Source organism: Camelus bactrianus, chromosome 7 (assembly GCF_048773025.1).
Source record: "Camelus bactrianus isolate YW-2024 breed Bactrian camel chromosome 7, ASM4877302v1, whole genome shotgun sequence".
NCBI lineage: Eukaryota > Metazoa > Chordata > Mammalia > Artiodactyla > Camelidae > Camelus > Camelus bactrianus.
Window position 1 is genome coordinate 16,149,484 of NC_133545.1, and position 22,468 is coordinate 16,171,951.

Consider the following 22,468-nt stretch of genomic DNA (forward strand, 5'->3'; position numbering starts at 1 on the left):
TAAAATCTTCATAGAAATCAAGATTCTTTAAACCCCATTTTTCAAATTAAAATATCTAAGAGCCAGAGGAAATGTTTTTTTGATTCAATGAATCATGTGTTACACTGTGGCAAACAGTACTGTTGGTAAGACCTGACCAAATGAGCTTTACACTATCAGAGGCCAACACATCTGTCATCAAAATTTCCCCTTTGGTTGACCCATGGGACATTTTTAATATCTTTGCAGAGTTGTGCAACGATCACCACAATCTGATTTGAGAACATTTTCATCACCCCCCAAAGAAACCCCATACCAATAGTGACTGCTAGTAGGTAGTCACTCCCTGTTTCTGACCCCAACCTTCAGCCCCTGGCAACCACTAATGTACTTTCTATTATATGATTTGCCAATTCTGGGTATTTCATATAAGTGGAATCAACAATATGCAGCCTCTTATGTCTGCCTTCCTTCACTCAGTGTGTTTCCAGTGTTTATCTGTGTTGTAGCCATGTATCAGTGCTTTATTCCTTTTTTCAATTAAATATTTCATTATATGCACATACTGTTTTATCCATTAATGTCTAGTTGATAGACACTGGTTTCTACCTTTTGCTATAATCAAGTGTTGCTAAGAACACTCACATGCAAATGTTTTCACTTCTCTTGGGTACACACCTAGGAGTGGAATTGATGGGTTATTTGGCAACTCAGTTTTCAAAGTGGCTACACCATTTTACATTCCCATAACAATGTATGAGGGTTCCAAATTCTACATATGCTTGCCAAGACTTACTATCTTTTTGATTATAGTCATCCTAGGGGGTGTTTTTTCCCCTTCCTCCTGGTGTCTCAATTATGTGTATGTTACATCTTTTGAACTTGTCCCACAGACCTTTTGATGTTCCATTCTGTTTGTTTTTCATTCTTGTTCCTCTTTGCATATCAGTTTGGGAGGTTTCTGCTTACCTGTCTTAAAGCTCACTGATTCTTTCCTTGACCATTTCCTGTCTACTGATGAGCCCATCAGAGGTATTCTTCATTTCTGTTAGTGTTTATGCTTTTTAGCCTTTTCTCTTGATTCTTTCTTAGATCTTTCCATATCTTCATTATATTACCCATGTTACTTACTTTTTCCATTAGAGCCCATAACATACTAATCATAGTTATTTTAAATTCCATGTCTGGTAATTCTAAAGTCTGTGTCATACTGGGGTCTAGTTCTGATGCTTGCTTTATCTAATTAGACTGTGTTCTTTCTTGTCTTCTATAATACCTTATAATTTTTTTTGTTGGAAACTGGACAGTGGGTAATAGAAACTGAGAATAGACATTAGTATGGGATTTTATGTTAGTCTGACAGGGAGCTGGACTCTGTGTGTGTGTTTAATGCTTACTTGCTCCATATTTTTATTCACCAAGTGTTAGCTGTAAATGCTGGTGTCAGATGCTTGGAATTCCTACAATAGCCTTGTTTTTGTCTCTCCTGTTGTCTTTGGGACGCCCTAAGAGCTACTTATCAGGTAGAACGTGTGTCTTGCTTGCAGCTCTTTCAGCTATAAACCATTGTTACTATACTGGAGTCATGTTGGTGTGGTGATAAGTTATGGGGGAAAGGGAACATTCTATAATCTTATTATTAAATCTTAGTCTTTTAGTGGGTCTGTGTCCCTGGGCTGTGACCTTAACAAGCATTTCTTAGCTTTTCTTCCCCCTACCCTTCAGTGAGATAGGAAGGCTAGAGAGGGCTGGCTCTGGCAGGGGAAGAGTAAGCACTGCAAAATCTATCCAGAATATTCTCCGTAACAAAGGTGTACTCTCCAAATCCAGCCCATTACATGTTGGAACTAAAACCAGAAGTCTCCTTACTGTGTTTACATTGTGTATCTTTTAAGAGTAGTTTTAGTTCTTACATTTAGGTCTGTCACCTATTTTGAGTTAATTTTTGTGTATGATTTAAGGAATGAGTCCAAGTTCATTCTTTTGCGTGTGAATATCTAGCTGTCTCAGTACCATTTGTTGAAAAGGTAATTTTTTTCTTCATTTAATTGTCTTGGCACTTTTGTTGAAACTCAACTGACAATAAATATAAGGGTTCAATTCAAATATAAATATACTCTCAACTCTATTTCATTGATCTCTGTCTCTACTCTTACGCTAGTTCCACACTGCTACAGTTACTGCACCTTGGTAGTATGTTTTGAAATCAGGAAGTATGAGTCTTTGAACTTTGTTCTTCTTTCTCAAAACTGTCTTGGTTACTTTGGGTCTTTACATTTCCATCCGCATTTTGGTTCAGCTTGTTCATTTCTGTTTTGGCTGAGATTTTGATAGGACTGTATTGAATCTGTGTGTCAATTTGTGAACATGGGGGAATCTTTCCATTTATTTTAATCTTCTTTTACATACTTCAATGGTGTTTTGTAGTTTTCAGTGAACAAGTCTTATACTGCTTTTATTAAATTTATTCCTAAGTATTTTATTCTTTTTGATTCTTTGCAAATGGAATAGTTTTCTTAATTTCATTTTTAGAGTGTTTATTGCTAGTATCAGAAATACAATTGCTTTTAGTAACAGATTTATTGAGATCTAATTCACATATAGTTCACCCATTACAATTGATTTTTGCATGTTGGTGTTCTATCTTGCAACCTTGCTGAACTCATTTATTAGCTCTAGTAGGTTTCTTGTGTGTGTATATTCCTTGGGATTTTCTATATATAAGAGCATGTGTTCTGCAGCTAGAGTTTTACTTCTTTCCAGTCTGGATGCCTTGTATTTATTCTTCTTGTTAAATTGCCCCGACTAAACCTCCGTTATGATGTTGAGTAGAAATATTGAGAGCAGACATCCCTGTCTTGGTCTTGATCTTAGAGGAAAAGCATTCTGTCTGGCACCATCAACTGTGATATTAGTTGTGGGATTTTTGTAGATGGCCTTCATCAGGTTGAGGAACATCCCATCTATTCCTAGTTTGTGGAGTATTTTTTAAAATCTTGAAAGGATGTTAGATTTTGCCAGACACTATTCCTGCATCTATTCAGATGATCATGTGCATTTTGTTCTTTATTCTATTAATATGTATATTATGTTGTTTAATTTTCATATGTTAAATAAACTTTGCATTTCTGGGATAAATCCTACTTGGTCATTGTATACAATCCTTTTTATATGTTGCTGGGTTCAGTTTGCTAGTATTTTGTCTTACTTTTTGTCTTAATTCTTAACAGATTCAGATGGTAAAGAGAAAATGCTATTTATTTGGAACCCTAACAGTTATTTTTGAGAAATCTTCTCTGATACTCCCGTACCCCCAAACAACTCCTATATATCATAGCATATCATAGTAAGCAGCATTTTCTCCATTATATTTCTATTTCTGTTTGTTTGTCTCTCTCTCTCTGCTTCTTGAGAACAGACTATATTTGATTTTCTATTGTATGCCAGTATTTAGCACAGTCATTGACTAGTATAACTTGAGACCTCTGGGAAACAGATAAACATCAGATTTTCAGATTTTTAAAAGAACTTGAACAAAGATGGAAAGGAGATTATGTAACAAAGGATGATTATAAGAGAGTCACTGAGACATAGGAGAATAGTATCAGGAAGGGTAAAATATCAAGTGAACTAAGATATGAAGAAATATTGACAACAAGAAGTAAATTTTACTTAGCTATATTCAGAATAAAAATATATCAAATAATGTTAATTTGTTCTGCTGGGATTTTTTTAAAAAATGCTGATGGATGACAAGGAGCAGAATCCCTCAGCTCTTATGTTGCTTCTGTCTTTTCTATCAAATAGTTTTCTTCTGGTTACACACGGGAGAATAAATATTGGTTAAGAAATGACAGAAGTCAGAATGAGTTATCTTCAGTGCCAGACATATATCTCCAGTAAGAAAAGAATTTACATAATGGATCACAAAACCATTGACACTAATCTTTTAAGAATTCAAGGAAGTGACTCTTCTCCTTGCTAAATGCCTAACTTGTCAGTTAAGACTTTATCATCATTATGATCATAATTTAAGGATCAGTTCCTTCAAGAAAACGTACCCTGAGATTTCCAGGCTGGATTACATCCCCTTCTCTGAGCAACCAGAACAATTTGTGCATATCATTATCACTCAATCTCTTATTGTAATGAACTGTATGAGTCTTACTACACTTTGATACCTACTTAAATGATGAGTAGCTAATGTAGTTGAGAGGGAGAATTATGTTTCAGGCAGAGAAGACAGCATGAGCAAGAAAGTGAGAAGACTGATGTTTTTTGAGGCTACAAGAAGAATTGTACAGGAAAAGGCAGAGAATGGCAAGAGATAAAATTGGAGAGGTAGTTAGGGGCCAGTTCTTTGGGAGTCTTGTACATCATGTTAGGGAACTTGGTTTCTCTGTTGCAGTAGTGGTTGTCAAAAAAAAATTTTTTTTTAAGATAACAGACCATTATTGAAAGAAAAACTGTACAGGGAAGCTATTCAGGATGAATAAATGTTGGATGGTCTAGGTCCCAAGTGTTTGGCATCCCACCAGCTCTCCCTATAGCTCCCAGTGTGGTGAGTTGAAAAGTGTAGTCTGCAGATCACCAACATCAGAAGTATCTATGGTATCTTATAAAAATGCAGATTTTGCGGTTGACAAACATGAACTCAAAATCTGAAGCTGAGGTTATCATAAGCTCTCCAGATAATTCTAAAAATTTAAAACCGGACATTCTGTAAGTCAACTGGCCCATAGTCTTCAAAAATGCCAGTGCTGTGAATGACAAAGAAAGGCTGAGCAGCTGAAGGGATATGGCAGTTAAATGCAACTCATGAACCTGAATCATCAGGGAGAAGTTTTGCTCTAAAGGACATTAGTGGTACATCTGGCAAAATTTAAGTACAGTATGTTAGAAAATAGTTTTGTATCAAAGTTGAATTTGCTGATTTTAATGTAAGGAAATGTTCTTGTTCTTGGAAAATATATGCTGAAGTTTAGGGATAAAGCACGATGTCTACAAAAAAAAAAGGATTGGGGAAAAATATACCTACATAGGTAGGAAGGTAAATAGGTATAGTTCTTTGTACTATTCTTGAAGTTATTTCAAAATTAAAAGTTAAAAAAAATTTAAAAGAGAAGGCCTAAAACAAATTTAAGTCTCAGGTCTGTACCAACTTCAACCACTGATGGAAAAGTGGGAATTACTGAAAGTCTTTAGGTAGTGGTATAACATAACCAGACTTGTGTTTTTGATAAATTGCTTTTATAGTAGTATGAAAGGTGGAATTAGGATTACAGTACTGGTGGCAAGGAGACCAATTAGAAATCAAATTGCTTCTGCTTAATAGGTGGTAAGAGTCTGAAAAGAATGATGGTAGTTAAGGTGGAGAAAAAAGGGACTGTGAGGTAAAATCAGCTGGATTCAGTGGCTGGCTGAATATGAGGGTGGAAGTGAAAGAAGAAAAAAGATAACTATCAGGTTTCTAGCTTGGTTGCTTATGTAGACAGTAACACCAAAGTTATAGTGAATGCAGAAAGGCCAGTATTTAGTGTGGGATTAGCAGAATTTTAATGTGGATATGTGGGACATCTACGTGAAGATATATAGCAGACAGTTAAATATAAGAGGCTGACACTTTAACAAAAGGTCAGATGTATGTATGGATATGTATTTATATATGTATACACACACGTGTACATGGCACAACAATAGGACATAATTGAGATCAAGAGTTCATGAAAGGCTGAATCTAAGACTTAGTTTAACTAACAGGAATAAATTTAAAGCTCACTATACTGAACCAAAATACCAAACCAAAACTGAAGAAGTAGGGAATGGAGGAGACATAAGTTAGCAGTGCCACTATGAAAATAAAGCTTTATAGGTTTAAGTATATATAAATCCAGTACGTCAATATTTTAGGATAATTTTCAAAAGAATATATGTAATCTTAGACTGCATTAATGGAAATCTAGTAACTAAAAAGAAACAAATGAGAATGATGATTTATTGTACATAGTCAGTCCTCAATATCTGCAGGTTCCACATCTGTGGATTCAACCAGCTATGGATCAAAAATATTTGGAAAAAAATTCCAGAAAGTTCCAAAAAGCAAAACTTGAATTTGCTGTGCACTAGCAACTATTTACATAGCATTTACATTGTATTAGGTATTATAAGTAATCTAGAGATGATTTAAAATATACTGAAGGATGTGAATAGGTTATATGCAAACTACATCATTTTATATAAAGGACTTGAGCATCCTCAGATTTTGTTTTCTGTGGGGTTTCTGGGACCAGTTCCCCACAGACACCAAGAGATGGCTATCCTAAATAGATGATATTTTTAGTACTGTGTTCAGTTTCATTCAAGCTTGAATACTGACAGAAAAGAGTAAAAAGAGTAAAATATTATAGTAAAGGGCCTTAAATCATATTATGGATGGTTGAAAGAAATGGAAGGAATGTTTCAGGGAAATAAATGATAACTTTTAAAAATACGATCTGTCATGTGGAAGAGGTATTAAATTTGTTCTTATTATTTCAAGGAGAATTAGGGAAAATGAGTCAGTCAGAATGTTTGCCTTTAAGGTTTCTTCACTCTTTTTTGTTTTGTGTTACTAAAGAGGTAAAAAAAATTTACAGGGACATATGCTTTTAACTCAGCATAAAAAGAACATTGCTCCCTAGCAGTGGAATGAACGGACCGCAATTTGGTAAACTACGTGTCACTAAGCATAGTCAACCAGAGGTTGGATGAGCCTGGCTCCTGTCGTAAGGAGGAGATGAGAGTAGAGTACTCTCTCTGCGTTAAGATTCAGTGAGATGGGAGTGAAAAGATGAGACACTGAGGTGAATTTTTTTTTTCTGATCGGGTAAAATTATAAGAAATCAAATTGACATACAATGAAGTTCTACTTTCTTCTCTTACATATTTCTAGAGTTAGAGAGAAAAATAAAAATTTGAGATTCAGAATTTCTGGGAAGGTGAATTTTTTCCTTGGCTATCCAATTTGAAGATAATCTTCTAGTTTCTTATGAGTGTGAATCTTGATCAGATACATATTACTAAATAGTTCACATCCAGATGATAGATGGCCATTCATTACTGTCTATATTCCAATATTACAACTCTTGATTAGGGAACTGTCTTCTGAAATAATTAAATATACAATCATCTGATACATTTGGTCTTATGTCTAGAAAAGATGGTAAAAGTTCATTAGTAGCATAAAAATAGTTCACTGCCTTACATTTCATATTTTTATCTTTTTCTCAATGAAAACTGCTGGCAGATAATATCAAAATAGTAGCCTAGCTCAATGAAATTAATACAAACAGTTCTCAAATCTTACGAATTTTTGTTGCATTTTTGCTATTTATAGTAAAGTCTAAAAATATTCCAACTCTTTGTGTCAGCAATTCCTTTCTAGGAATCTATTATAAATAAATAATTAAGCATATACACAAATAGGGAGTTAAAAGGTCTTCATTGTTGTTTATAATAGAAAAAAGTGAACAAAATAAAAATTTAATAAGGGGGTGGCTAAATAAACTAAGGTTCACTAATACAATGGAATACTTTGCCACCATTTATTAACATGTAAAGAAATCAATAACATACTGTAATTTCAAATAGAAACATAGGTTGCAAAAGTCTGAAGATTCTGTGATTAATATGGCATACATGTATGTAGAAAGAAGTCTTAAATATTCTAAAATGTGTTCTTTATTTTTGACATTAAATTTAACAGAGGAATATATAAGAATTACATATAGAAAGTTACTGCTTGGCTGATCACTGTAAGAAAGAATAACTTACGGTTCAAGTGATTTAACGATCTTAATTATAAAATTCTCTCCTTGGTGTGGTTCATACCTCCATTTCTATTTTTAATTAGCCTGCTATATCATAAACTAAGTGTATATATATTTATGTATAATTTTAATTATGTAACCTGAAATCCTTTTTGAAAATACATGTGGTATAAATGCATACAAAAATACATCTACACATAAAATTAAAGAATTATTTTAGAAAAAATTAAAATGTTTAAATTATATGAATATGTTCAAAGGACCTCACATGAACATAATGAGATTAAAAATTAAGAAAAAAACCCAGAAATGTTAGAGTCAGAAATTTATATTAGACTTATCAGATTCCTGTAGAAGCATATGAATAGTCCAAAATTTAATTTCTCTCCTGAGCGCATCCTTTATTAAGTTATGAAACAAAAGGACCAAGATGGCTTTTAAAACATAAAATCCCTATATTCTGTTCTGAGAAGAAAAACCTTTCAAATCAGGTTATCTCTCAAGTACGTGGACCACTCAACCCAGCCCTCCCATGTAACTGACCTCTCCTTTCTCTGTGCTCCCTGGGGACCCCGTACAGACTTCTGCATTTCACCTGTAACACTGCACTTGCTTACTTGTCTGTCTCCACTTATTAAAAGATGAACTCATGAGGGTAAGAAATGATCCAGTACACTTCTTAATATCCCTAGCACAAGGCACAGTGATAGCCTCAAAGCTGTAGTACAAAAAAGTGTTTGTTGAGGAAATGAATTGTTTTGAGTGGGTAGACAGAATATTACCTTCCACATCAGCATTTGATTCTTTGTGTCTTTGAACTAAATGTCCTTTATCACAAACCTAATGGAACACAGAACCAGAGGGAAAACAATAGTATATTATAAACATGAAAATGAGATGTTTCCTATATGATTTAAGGTATAGTAATTTTCAACATTTCTCATTTTATCCTCATAGATTTAGAATGGACAAAAATAATCTTTTAAATCAGAACCTTCTAACATCTTTCACATTACTTTTCTTCTACAGCAGTGATAGAAGAAAATACTAATACTATATTTTGGCATTAAAGGGAGTTCAATTTATTTCATATAAAACTTATGATGAGAAAAAGACAAAATAGTGTATGCTTATAACATCATTTACTTAATGAGAAGAATAAAGATGTAGGAAGGTAAGTGTGAAATGAGTGAAAACATATAAAATTGTATGAAAATGTATAAGTGATTATAAAACTGCTTATATAGGAAAGGTGAAAAATATTTTCTTCTGGCCTGTAAAAAGATTGAGTAAGAAATATCATACATATGACATTGCTGTCTGTATTCAAAGGAGGTACCTTGTCAATATGACCCAGTTGGACTAAAAGAGACACAAAACAACTATAGAGAATTGTGACTGCTAGTCTTGAGTAGTATAAAAATCACTATGTGATCATGAAGACATTTTAAATGCTTCCAGACTTTTGCTTCTGCATCTGTGCTATGTGGATATTAAGAATTTTCCAACAGGGCCTGAGAAAAGACATGAAAATGTTTTTGCCAAGATGTAATGCATATCAACTAATGATAAAAAGTGGACTATGAAATAGAGTTAAAAGCTAAAATCCTCTTCTTTGTAGATAAAATTGAATGGCAGTAATTTTTTGACATATTTAGCATGAAAATGGGAGGAAGATATAAAAATAAAAAGATTACTGAAGGGAGAGAGAAAAGGAAATACTCTAGAAAAATTATATGAAATTAAAAGTAGCAATATTATATAATCACTATAAAGAATTTGGAGAGATGGGATGAAATTAGACTGAAGAAAATTCACTTGTAATAAGATTCAATTTGAACTTTTTTTTTTAATTGAAGTATAGTCAATTTACAATTGTGTCATGTCACAGTTGAAATTGTGTCAATTTCTGGTGTACAGCTTAATGTTTCAGTCATACATATACATACATATATTCCTTTTCATATTTTTTCATTATAGGTTACAAGATACTGAATATAGTTCCCTGTGCTATACAGTAGAAACTTGCTGTTTATCTATTTTATATATAGTAGTTAGTGTCTGCAAATCTTGAACTCCCAATGTATCCTTCTCTCCTCATCCCTTTTCCCCTGGTAACCTTGTTTGTTTTCTGTGTCTGAGTCTGTTTCTGTTTTGTAAATAAGTTCTTTTTCTTTTTGGATTCCACCTATGACTAATATTATATGGTATTTTCCTTTCTCTTTCTGGTTTACTTCACTTAGTATGACAATATCCAGGTCCATTGATGTTGCTGTAAATGGCATTATTTTATTCTTTTTTATGGCTGAGTAGTAGTCCACTGTATACATATACCACAATTTCTTTATCCAGTCATCTGTCGATGGACATTTAGGTTGTTTCCATGTCTTAGCTATTGTAAATAGTGCTGCTATGAACATTGGGGTGCATGTATCTTTTCAAATTAGGGTCCCCTCTGGATATATGCCCAGGAGTGGGCTTGCTGGATCATATGGTAAGTCTATTTTTAGTTTTTTTGAGGAATTTCCACACTGTTTTCCATAATGGCTGCACCAAACTACATTCCCACGAAGAGTGTAGGAGGATTCCGTTTTCTGCACAGCCTCTCCAGCATTTATTGTTTGTGGACTTTTTAATGATGGCCATTCTGACTGGTGTGAAGTGATACCTCATTGTAGTTTTAATTTGCATTTCTCTGAAATAGCGATATTGAGCATTTTTTCATGTGCCTATTGGCTATTTATGTCTTCACTGGAGAAGTGCTTGTTTAGGTCTTCTGCCCATTTTTGGATTGGGTTGTTTGTTTTTGTTATTAAGTTGTATGAGTTGTTTATATATTCTGGAAATTAAGCCTCTGTCAGTCACATCATTTACAAATATTTTCTCCCATTCCATAGGTTGTCTTTTTGTTTTACTTATGGTTTCCTTTGTTATGCAAAAGCTTGTAAGTTTAATTAGGTCCCATTTGTTTATTTTTGCTTTCTTTCTATTGCCTGGGTAGACTGCTCTAGGAAAACATGGCTAAGATTTATGTCAGAAATGTTTTCCCTATGTTTCCTTTTAGGAAGTTTATAGTGCCTTAAGTCTTTAAGCTATTTTGAGTTTATTTTTGTGTAGGGTATGAGGGAGTGTTCTATCTTCATTGATTTAGATGTGGCTGTCCACTTTTCCCAACACCACTTGCTGAAGAGACTGTCTTTTCTCCATTGTATATTCTTGCCTCCTTTGTCAAAGATCAATTGACTGTAAGTCTGAGTTTATTTCTGGGCTTTCCATTCTGTTCCATTGATCCATATATCTGTTTTTGTGCCAGTACCACCCTGTTTTGATTACTGTAGCTCTCCGTATTGTCTGAAGTCTGGGAGGGTTACTCCTCCAGCTTCCTTCTTTTTCTTCAGTATTGCTTTGGCAATTCTGGGTCTTTTTTGATTCCATATAAATTTTAGGATTATCTGTTCTAGTTCTGTGAAAAATGTCCTGGGTAATTTGATAGGGATTGCAATCTGTAGATTGATTTGGGTTCGATGAACTCTTAATGTCATTTTTATCCCTTTTCCTTTGATTGAAATAGTGCTGTGCACCATAATAAACTATTATATTTTTCTCATAGAAAATCACCAGGCCAATGTTCTTATAAAGTAATCTATACATTCTAACCATAGTAACCTATAATTATTTGTTTTTGCTTAAAGTCTTCAAAATTAATTACTCAGAGTATCCTGATAGGAAGTAAAGTTAACTAAAATTCTTTAATATTAGTTTAGGGATATATTGATATCTTAACAATCATTTAGAGTAAGAACAGGACTTTAAGTTGACCTCAGGTATCAACCTCAGTTAAGATGACACTGGGTGCATATATGTTAACAAGTGTAATACCCTCTTCTTGTATTGCTCCGTTTATCATTATATAATGTCCTTTGCTTTAAAGCCTGTTTTGTCTGATATGAGTATTGCTCCTCCCGCGTTCTTGCCATTTCCATTTGCATGAAATATTCTTTTCCATCCCCTCACTTTCAATCTGTGTGTCTTTCACCTTAAAGCGAGTCTTTTGTAAGCAGCATATTGTACATTTTTTGTTTTCTTATCCAATTTGCCACTGTGTCTTCTAATGGGAGCATTTAGTCCATTGGCATTTAAAGTAATGATTGCTAGGTATGTGTTTGTTGCCTTTTAAACCTTGTTTTCCAGTTGATTTAGTATTTCTTCTCTGTTCATTTCTTCTTTTGTTTTTCCTTTTTGTGCTTTGATGGTTTTCTTTTGTATTGTGCTTGAGTTCCTTTCTTTTTTTTTTTTTAATGAATCCATTGTATGTTTTTGATTTGTGGTTACCCTGGTTTTCAAGTATGTTAACCCATAACTATATCTACTTACTTTAAAACTGATAGTCATACAAGTTCAAACACATTCTAAAAGATCTACATTTTTATACTACCTTCTCCTATATTTTGTGATTTTTTTTGATGTCCTATTTTCACATCTTCCTGCTTATCCTTTTACTGTTAATTTTAGTTATAATCACTTTTACAAATTTTTGATTGTTTAATCTATGTACTGGCTTATTTCAGGGATCTTCAGTCCTTATATATTTGCCTCTCCTACTGTGATTTTCCCTTTCCTATAGATACCTCTCTAAGAGACCTTTTCTATTTAGAGACCTTTCAATATTTCTTTTTTCAATATTGCTGTCATCTTTTAGCTTTTGCTTGTCTGAGAAATTCCTTCTCCTTCTATTCTGAATGATCATTTTGCTGGGCAGAGTGTCCCAGGATGCAGGGATACTTTTAGGACTTTGATATATCATGTCACTCCCTTCTGGCATACAAAGTTTCTGCAGAGAAATCAGCTGGTAGCCTTATGGGGGTTCCCTTGTAACTGACTGTTTTTCTCTTGCTGCCTTTAGAATCCGCTCTTTTTTGCCATTTTAATTATGCTATGTCTTGGTGTGGGTCTGTCTGGGTTTATCTTGTTTGGGACCCTCTGTGCTTCCTATACCTGGATATCTGTTTCCTTCTTTAGATTTCAGGAAGTTTTCAGCCATAATTTCTTCAAATACATTTTTGATCCCCTTTTCTCTCTTGTTTCCACTTGGAACCCCTTTTATGTGTAGGTTGGCACGCTTCATATTATCCCATAGATCATTTGTCTTTCTGTCTGCTATTCATTGCTTCTAGAATGGTTTATATCTGGGCAACTAAGTTGTCTGATTTTGACTGGTTCCTCTTTATAGTTTCTAGTTCCTTGTTACAGTGATTTGCATTTCTATCAATAGTTCTTCCTAATTCCTTAAGCATTTTTTATTGAGATCTGTTTCATTATGTGTTCTTTCAGGGGATTTTTCTTATTCTTTTAATTTGGACTAGTTCCTCTGCTTTTTCATTTTACCTTCTCTGTCTCTAAATTTAGGACAGTCTTGAAGGGCTATTTTTATGTGGGAGCATCCCTGTGTAGGGTGTATGTCCAATATTTTTGATGTGAGGGCTGTTTTGGGGATGCCAGCCATGTCTTTCCTCAGAGTATGCTGGCCATTATCCCCTTGATAGGGGGTGTGATTAACATTGTGGTGTCCAGAGCTTGTGCTAGATGTTGAGTGGGGCCTCTTCTTTGCTCTGTGACTGTTACAGCCCTGTTGGGGTGAGGTATGCTCTAGCTGTTGGAGTAGAAGCCCCGAGGGTTAAGTTCAATAAGCCTCTGTTGCTCTTAAGTGCATGCTCTGTCCCAAAGGAGGTGAGTGCTAAAGCAGGTGAGGCCTGTATGGTCACAGCAAACCTACGTGCCACTAGTGTGTGGACAGTGGGCTCTGAGCTTCAGCTCTGACCACACCCCAGGCCCTCTGGGCTGTCTCTGTGCAGCTTGACCGAATCCACTCCCTGGGAACATTCCCCCACCAATCCTGGCCTGGTGAGATTTGGTGCCTATCTGGCTGTGTCTACTAGCAGCTCTGCCCAGTGCATGTTTCATTCTGGGAAGTGTGGTAAAGTGGCAGCTGTCAGCCTTGGTCTCTCTCTGCCTTGACTGCTAGCAAGCCAGCACATGCACACTCCTTTGAGCCAAGTCCAGGCCCCTCCAGCAGACAAGGGGGAGTCCCAGGGTGAGAGCTTGCCCGTGTGGACCCTCCCTCCTTCACAGATACCTCCCAGAAGAGCCTCCAGCCCTGATGCCTTTTCCCCCCATCCTACTCAGTTTCATGGGGATCATTTTTGCAGCTTTGGTTGCATAGGAGATCTTCTGCCAGTTTCCATTTGGCTTTCGGTAAGAATTGCTCCCCATGCAGATGTATTTTTGATGTGTTTGTGCTTGGAGGTGAGCTCCATGTCCTTTACTCTACCATCTAGATCCAACTCCACAAAATTTCCAATGTCAGTGCCTGTGGAGCTGGGGGTGGGGACAATGGCACTCTTCTCTCAATGTTACTACAATTTGGGAGCTACGATGTAGGTGGGAAGAGGGCAGTAGTCTCAGGTGTTCTCCATCTGCCTCTTCTATTGTGGAACCCCCATTTTACAGGCCAAGACAGGGGCGATTCGGGCCAAAATATTTTCAGTGATGTAGCACTCAAAGTAGAGCCTTATTTCAAGAATGGGGTCTGGGTAGAAAGAGGGAGCCCCGACTTCTTGGCTGCACTTAAGCTGAAACTTAGCTTCAACAACAGGCAGCTGGAGGCAGGATAAGGAATACTAAGGCCCTGCTGTCCTGGGAAGATAGCCCTCTGACTGGTTTCTGTGGGGAGAGGGGACCTTGTGTTGTTGGCTGCACTCTTAGTTGCATTGAGCTGGGAGGCAGGAGGGAGATCTGCTTCAAATACCATAGGCTCTCACTGATTTTTTTGGTCATTTTTTTTAAACCAAATTTTAGTATATTTTCATGAATAGGTATTTTTTCATTTGCTGTATGCCCTTAGGGCCATTTCCAAAAACTTATATTTTAAAATAATTTTCACCAGTTTTTGCTGGTGAGTGGGTTTGCAGAGCTCCTCATGCTGTCATGCTGGAAGGCAATCTCTCAGCACAATCTATTTTATACTCTTGTATTCCCATTAACTTTTATAAGTTTTAATTTTTTTCTTGCTACCAGGTAAGGTAAATAATAGTGAAATTTAAAGATAGCACCTTAATAAGACCTACTTCTCATCTGTTAAGGTTCTTTTATGTTTTTATAAACAGTAAATAATATGAGCAAAATTATAATCATTAACATTGCCTGGGGGAAAAATCAGGGTATTAGAGGAAATAACTTGCCATTTTCTTGTTTTTTTCCCAACAACTTTTAACAACCGTATCTTTGAATATTTACCTCTTGCTCTTCTTCTCTGCTGTTTTGATGGCTTTCTACAGTAGAATTTCTTTCCTTCTTTGTTTTCAGATGTTTTTTCTTGTTTTTTATCTGGGTAAGAGAATCATATTTAAAATCAGTACTTAGTCAACACATCAAAGACAGTATATATGCAGACAAAGAAGTAACTTGAGACTTCCACTTCTAGGAAGATGAAGTATTTTTCCTATTCTCCCCACCAAGTATGACTAAAGACCCTGGGTATTATATACAATATAAACACAAGAGGCTTTAAAAGATGAAAAGAAGAAGGGAGACTGGTGAGGGACTTCAGGAACAGATGAGCAGAATGATGGTGAGTAGTTTCCTGTGTTTTCTTTTTGCCTCATATATCCCAGCCTTTGAGCTAGAGAAGCCAGCAGCAAAGAAATGCCAATGAGTGAAGAAATAATGCCTGAAAACTCCCTAAATTTGATGGAAGACATGAAGGTAAACATCAAAGAATCTCAATGAATTCCAAGTAAGATGAAATAAAAAACACACCAAGACACAGAATCAGACTTTCAAAGACAAAGGGAGGGTCTTGAAAGCAGTAAGAGAGAAGCAAATTGTTATATGCAAGGGGTCCTCAATAAAATCATTACTGTATTTCTCATCAGAAACTTTGGAAGCTAGAAGACAGTGCACTGATATACTGAAAGTGCTTAAAGAAAAAACAGCAGCAGAACTGTCCTTCAAAAGTTAGGGAGAAATTAAGACATTCCCAGAAAAACAAAAGCTAAGGGAGTTCATGACCACTTGACATGCCCTGCAAGAAATGCTCAAGGGAGTTCTGCAAGGTGAAATGAAAGGACACTAGACAGTAACTCGTAGCTATAGAGAAAAATAAGGGTCTCAATGAAGGTAAATACACGGGAAATTATAAAAGCTAGTGTTACTATAACAATAGTTTCAAACTGAACTTTTTGTTTTCTACATGATTTAAGAGACTAATACATTTAACGAAAAAAAGCAATTATTAGGGTAAAAGCTAGTACTACTGTCACTTTGGTTTATAGTCCCAAATCTTATTTTCCACATAAGTTGAGACTAATATGCTTAAAAAGAGTTACTAGTTTATGCTTTTGAGCACACAGTGTATAACTAATTTTGTGACACATACAATTGAAAGGGGTGGGGATGCAGCTATAAAGGAGCAGAGTTTTTGTATGTTATTGAAGTTGAGCTGGTCTAAATTCAAATTAGAGTGTTATAAATTTAGGGTATTAAATATAACCCCCACTGTTACATACATCCCAGCAAGAAAAGACCTACTGAATATACAGAAAAGGAAGTATGAAAGGAATTTAAACATTTCACCATGAAAATCAACTATACACAAAGGAAGACAGTAATGCAGGAAATGGACAAAAATACTATAAAGGCATATAGAAAACAGCACAGTAACAGAAGTCAGTCCCTTTTTTCCTTCTTTCTTTTTTTTTAAATTGAAGTATAGTCAGTTTTTACAATGTTGTATCAATTTCTGGTGTACAGCATGATAGTTCAGTCATACTTATGCATACATATATTTGTTTTCATATTTCTTCATTATAGGTTACTATAAGATATTGAATATAGTTCTCTGAGTTATACAGTAGGAACTTGTTTATCTTTTTTTTAATCTATTTTTATATATAGTAGTTAGTATCTGTAAATCTTGAACTCCTAACTTATCCCTTCCCACCCACTTCCCCCTTGGTAACCATAAGTTTGTTTTCTGTTTTGTAAGTAAGTTCATTTGTACTTTTTTCAGATTCCACATATAAGTGATATCATATGGTGTTTTTCTTTCTCTTTCTGGCTTACTTCACTTAGAATGACAAAGTCTAGGTCCATCCACATTGCAGCAAATGGCATTATTATTTTACCCTATGATCCAGCAATCCCACTCCTGGGCATATATCCAGATGGAACTTTAATTCAAAAAGATACATGCAATCCAATGTTCACAAAAGCACTATTTACAATAGCTAAGACAAGGAAACAAATGAAATGTCCATCGACAGATGACTGGATAAAGAAGATGTGGTATATTTATACAATGGAACACTACTCAGCCATAAAAAAGAATAAAGTAAGTCTTTTTATCAGAAATTATTTTCATTGTAAATGGATTGAACTCTCCAGTCAAAAGACAGAGATTGGCAGAATGGATAAAAACACATGATCCAGCTATATGCAGTCTATAAAAGACTCAAAGAAAGACACAAAATGGTTGAAAGTGAAAGGAAGGAGACATTCCAATGCAATAGTAACCAAAAGACAGCAGAAGTGGCTATATTAGACAAAATAGACTTTAAATTTTAAAATGTTTGTCATAGGAAGCAAGTAAAGGCAATATATGTTAATCAAAGACTCAATACACCAAGAAGACATAACTGTTACAAACATTTACACACCTAATGACAGGCCAGCAAAACATATGATGCAAAAACTGATAAAATTGATGGGAGAAATAGACATTTCTACAATAATAGTAAAAGACTTCACTACTCATTTGCAATAATAGTTGGACCAACCAGACAGAACATATGTAAGGAAAATGAGGACTTAACACAGTAAACCAGCTAGATCTAATAGACATATATCAAACACCCTACCCAACAAGAACAGAATACACATGCGTCTCAAGTGCATATAGGACATTTTCCAGGATAGACCATATGTTAGGCCATAAATTAAGTCTTAGTAGATTAAAAAAGGTAGGTATCACACACAGTATCATCTTTGACCACAGTGGAATGAAGTTAGAAATAAATGGAAAACAGAAATATTAAAAAAATTGTGGAAATTATATAACACACTTCTAAACAATCAGTGGATCAAACAAGAAGTCACAAGGGAAATTAGAAAATACAGAGTTGAATGAACATAAAAACAGAACACAGAAATTTGTGGGACACAGCAAAGGTGGTGCTAAGGGGGAAATTTAAAACTATAAACATTAAAAAAACAAGAAAGATCTCAAGTCAGTACCCTAACTTTAAAACTTAAGGAACTAGAAAAAGAAGCAAAAACTAGACCCAAAGTCAGCAGAAAGAAGGAAATAATAAAGATTAGAGCAGAGATAAGTGAAATAGAAAATAGAAAAATACAGAAAATCAATGAAACCAAAAGTTGACTCTTTGAAAAGATCAACAAAGTTGACAAACCTTTACCTAACGGACCAAGAAAAAAAGAAGACTCAAATTACTAAAATCAGAAATGCAAGTGGGGATATTACTACCAATTTTACCAAAATGAAAAGGATTTTAAGAGAGTACTGTCAACAAGCATATGCCAACAAATTCGATAACCTAGAGGAAATGGACAAATTTCTAGAAACACAAAACTTACCAAGACTATCTCACAAAGAAATAGAAAATATGATAGACCTATAACTAGTTAAAGAGATTGAATCAGTAATCAAAATTTTCCCAATGGGGGGAAAGTTTCACTGAATTCTACCATTTAAAGAACTAGTGCTGATCTTTCTCAAACTTTTCCCAAAAATTGAAGAGGAAGGAATACACCCTAACTCATTTCTGTAAGGTGAGATTACCCTGATACCAAAGCCAAAGACACTACAAGAAAAGAATGCTATATATAGACTGTTATCCCTTATGAACACTGATTCAAAAATCCTCAACAAAATACTAACAAACCAAATTCAGCAGCATATTAAAAGGACTGTACAGCATGACCCTGGAATGCAAGGATACTTTAACATATGAAAACTTATCAATGCAATACACTAAATCAATAGGATGAAGGAAAAAAACCACATGATCACCTCAATTGATGCAGAAAAGGCATTTGACAAAACCCAATACCCTTTCATGAAATTCAAAAATTTTAAAAACTCAACAAACTAGGCATAGAAAGAAACTACCTCAACCTAATAAAAGCCATCTAGGAAAAACCTACAGCTAACATCATACTCAATGGTGACACACTGAAAGCACCTCCTCTAAGAGCAGGAACAAGGCAAGGATGTCTGCTTTCACCACTTTTATTACTTTTATTCAACATAGTATTGGAAGTTCTGGCCAAAGCAATTAAGCAAGAAGAAATAATGGAAGGCATCTAAATTGGAAAGGAAGAAGTAAAATGATCTCTTTACAGATGCTATCTTATAATTAAAAGCCCTGAAGATTCCACTAAAAACCTGTTTGAACTAATAAATTAATTCAGCAAAGTATCAGGATACAAAATCAACACACAAAACAGTTGCATTTCTATACACAAATAATGATCAGAAAAATAAATTACAAAAACAATTCCATGTACAGCATCAAAAAGAATAGAATTCCTAGGAACTAACCAAGGAGGTGAAAGAACTGTACAATGAAAATCAGAAAACATTGCTAAAAGAAATTAAAGAAGACATAAATAGAAACACATCCCTTGTTCATGGATCAGAAGACTTTAAATTATTAAAATGTCAGTACTACCCAGAGCAATCTATGGATTTAATTTTGCTTTTTGTTAGCAAAATTGCAATGACATTTTTTGCAGAAATAGAAAAATTCATTCTAAAATTCACATGGAATCTCAAGGAACCCTGAATGCCAAAATAGTCTTGAAAAAGAACAAAACTGGAGGGCTCACACTTTCTGATTTCAAAACTTACTACACAGCTACAGTAACCAAAACAGTGTGGTACTGGCATAAAGACAGACATACTGACCAACAGACTAGAATAGACAGCCCATGAATGAATCTTTGCATATACGGTCAAATGATTTTTGATAAGGGTGCCAACATATTCAATGGGGAAAAGACAGTCTTTTCAAAAGTGGTGCTGGGAAAACTGGATATCCACTGCAAAAGAATGAAGTTGGACTATTACCTAACACCTTACACAAAAATTAACTCAAAATGGATCAAGTACCTAAATGTAATATCTAAAACAATAAAAATCTTAGAAGAAAACATAATTCAAAAGCTTCATGACACTGGATTTGTCAATGATAGTTTGGATATGACACTAAATTTAGGCAGAGGTTAGAAAAAACCCAACAAACTGAACTTCATGAAAATTTAAAGGCAGAAGTTAAAAAAAAATAGACAAATTAAACTTCACAGAGTAAAAAGGCAACACACAGAATAGGAGAAAATATTTGCAAATCACATACCTGATAAGGGATTCATATTCAGAATATATAGAGAACTCCTAAAACTCAACAACAACAACAACAACCAAACAAACCAATACAAAAATGGGAAAGGACTTGAATAGACCTTTCTCCAAAGAGAGATGAATGGCCAACAGTCATATGGAAAGCTGCTCAACATTACTAATCATTACAGAAATGCAAATCAAAGCCACAATGAGATATCATCTCACACTTGTTAGAATGCCAATTATAAAAGACAAAGCATAAAATAACAAGTGCTGGCAGGCATGTACAGAAATTGGAATCCATATGCACTTTTGGTGGGAATGTAAAATGGTATAGCTACTGTGGAAAACAGTATGGTGGTTCCTCAAAAAACTAACAACAGAATTATATGATCCAGTAGTTTCATTTTGGGGTACATACTCAACAGAATGAAAAGCAGGGTCTTGAAGATATATTTGTACAGTCGTGTTCATAGCAGCATTATACACAAGAGCTAAAATGTGGATGCAACTGTAGTGTCCATTGAATGGATAAGCAAAATGTGGTATACATGTACAATAGAATATTTTTCAGCCTTATAAGGGAAAGAAATTCTGCAACATGCTACAACATGGATGAACCTTGAGGAAATTATGCTAGGTGAAATAAGCCAGTCATAAAAAGACAAATATTGCATGATTCCACTTACATGAGGTACTTAGCGTAATGAAAATCATAGAGAAAGAAAGGATTAGGGTGGTTTCCAGGGGCTGCAGGAGCGGAGAATGGGGAGTTATTAATGGTATGGTGTTTCAGTTTTATAAGATGACAAAAGTTATAGGATGGTGGTGATGGTTGTACAACAATGTGAATGTTGAACTGAACTGTATACTTAAAAATGGTTAAGACAGTAAATGTTATGCGTATTTTACAATAAAAAAAGAATCTCTGGGGGGGTGGAGGGTGGGAAGGGATATACTGGGATTTCAAAATTGTAGAATAGACTACACTGTATAGCACAGGGAAATATACACAAAATGTTATGATAACTCACAGAGAAAAAAATGTGACAATGTGTGTATATGTCCATGAATAACTGAAAAATTGTGCTGAACACTGGAATTTGACACAACATTGTAAAATGATTATAAATCAATAAAAGATGTTAAAAAAAAAAAAAAGAATCTCTGTAGTTTTGAGGAAGCTACTAGAATGAAGGGTATCTACCAGACTTAGCACCGTCAGAATGTGAGGCTGAAAATCCATAGCAATTTTGCTAGCAAGAGAGCAGAGCCTGTCTGAGAATGGAACCAACACTCAAGAGGCAGAAGTGACATTCAAATGAGGGGGAAAAAAACCCCTCTGAATCCTAGTGATATCCTGTGAGCCCCTTATTTAAGCCATGGCTAAAGCCAGCCTTGTCCCTCACTAATCCAACCAATCCCCTTTAGCTAAGCCATTTTTGGGGAAGAGTTTTTTTTTTTCCTTGCAGTGGATGGAGTCCTGATACACACTTTCAGAACAAGACTTAGTAGGTAGAGAAGAAAAACAATTTTACTACTTTGCTGTAGTCCCTGTGTCAGTAAGTGGAAGTTCCAATCTTCAGTTGCTCAGGCCTGGAATTCTGGAGACCACTTTCTCTCCTTTTTATTTTCAAACTCATAGCCAAGCCATCAGCAAATTCTCTGGACTCTGTCAGACATATCTAAAATCTAATCACTTCTCATCTTCTCTGCTGCTACCACCTTGGTCCAGCCACCACCTTTCTTGCCTGGATAACTGCAATAGCCCCTTAATTGGTCTCCCTTGTGGTTCACCATTCTACTTTCAACATGACAGCCAAAGTAACCTTACTAACACTTAGAGCAGATCATGTCACTCCTCTGTTTGATTAAAACTTTCCATTCTCAGAGTAAAAACTGAAGTCCTAAGTCAGGTTTTACATGACCTACCCCCTCAACTTCCAACACTTATCTCACTTCATCTCTTACCACTGTCCTTTGTTCAATCTTCTCTATCCAAATTAGCCTCCTTGGTCTTTCTAGAAGATAACAGCCATGCTCCTTCATCATGGCTATAGCACTTTTAGTACTCATGGCCTCAGAATAGATACCCCTGGATTGTTCCCAAATTTTCACTTTCCCCATTCCATTGATGTTGGACCTGGACATATGACTTGATTAGCCAGTGGAAGGATAAACAGGGGCTTTAAGCATACTTTCATGGTTTGGTTTGCCCTCCTGAACTCTTGTGATTTGCCATGAGCAGAACATACCCTGGCTG

General features: G+C 35.1%; 1 protein-coding gene and 1 long non-coding RNA gene across 17 annotated transcripts in view; one reads left to right on the forward strand and one right to left on the reverse strand.

Moving 5' to 3' along the window:
- LOC141578132 (uncharacterized) overlaps positions 1-20,504 on the forward strand; it is a 45,031-nt gene extending 24,527 nt beyond the window's left edge. Inside the window, exon 2 of the long non-coding RNA XR_012508077.1 lies at positions 15,458-20,504. This is a non-coding gene — a long non-coding RNA (uncharacterized LOC141578132). The remainder of the gene's footprint in view (positions 1-15,457) is intronic.
- Positions 1-22,468, reverse strand: part of AGBL3 (AGBL carboxypeptidase 3) — an 85,227-nt gene that overhangs the window by 21,184 nt on the left and 41,575 nt on the right. For 13 of the 16 annotated variants that reach the window (XM_045511006.2, XM_045511007.2, XM_045511023.2 and 10 more), the window contains 2 exons: positions 15,081-15,170; positions 8,570-8,627 (listed from right to left, as the gene is read on the reverse strand). In XM_045511006.2, the coding sequence (XP_045366962.1) occupies positions 8,570-8,627; positions 15,081-15,170 (148 nt within the window). Of the gene's footprint in view, positions 1-3,462; positions 3,465-7,098; positions 7,169-8,569; positions 8,628-15,080; positions 15,171-22,468 lie in introns of all 16 variants that reach the window. The other 3 variants (XM_045511017.2, XM_045511019.2, XM_045511032.2) reach the window with 2 other exon arrangements.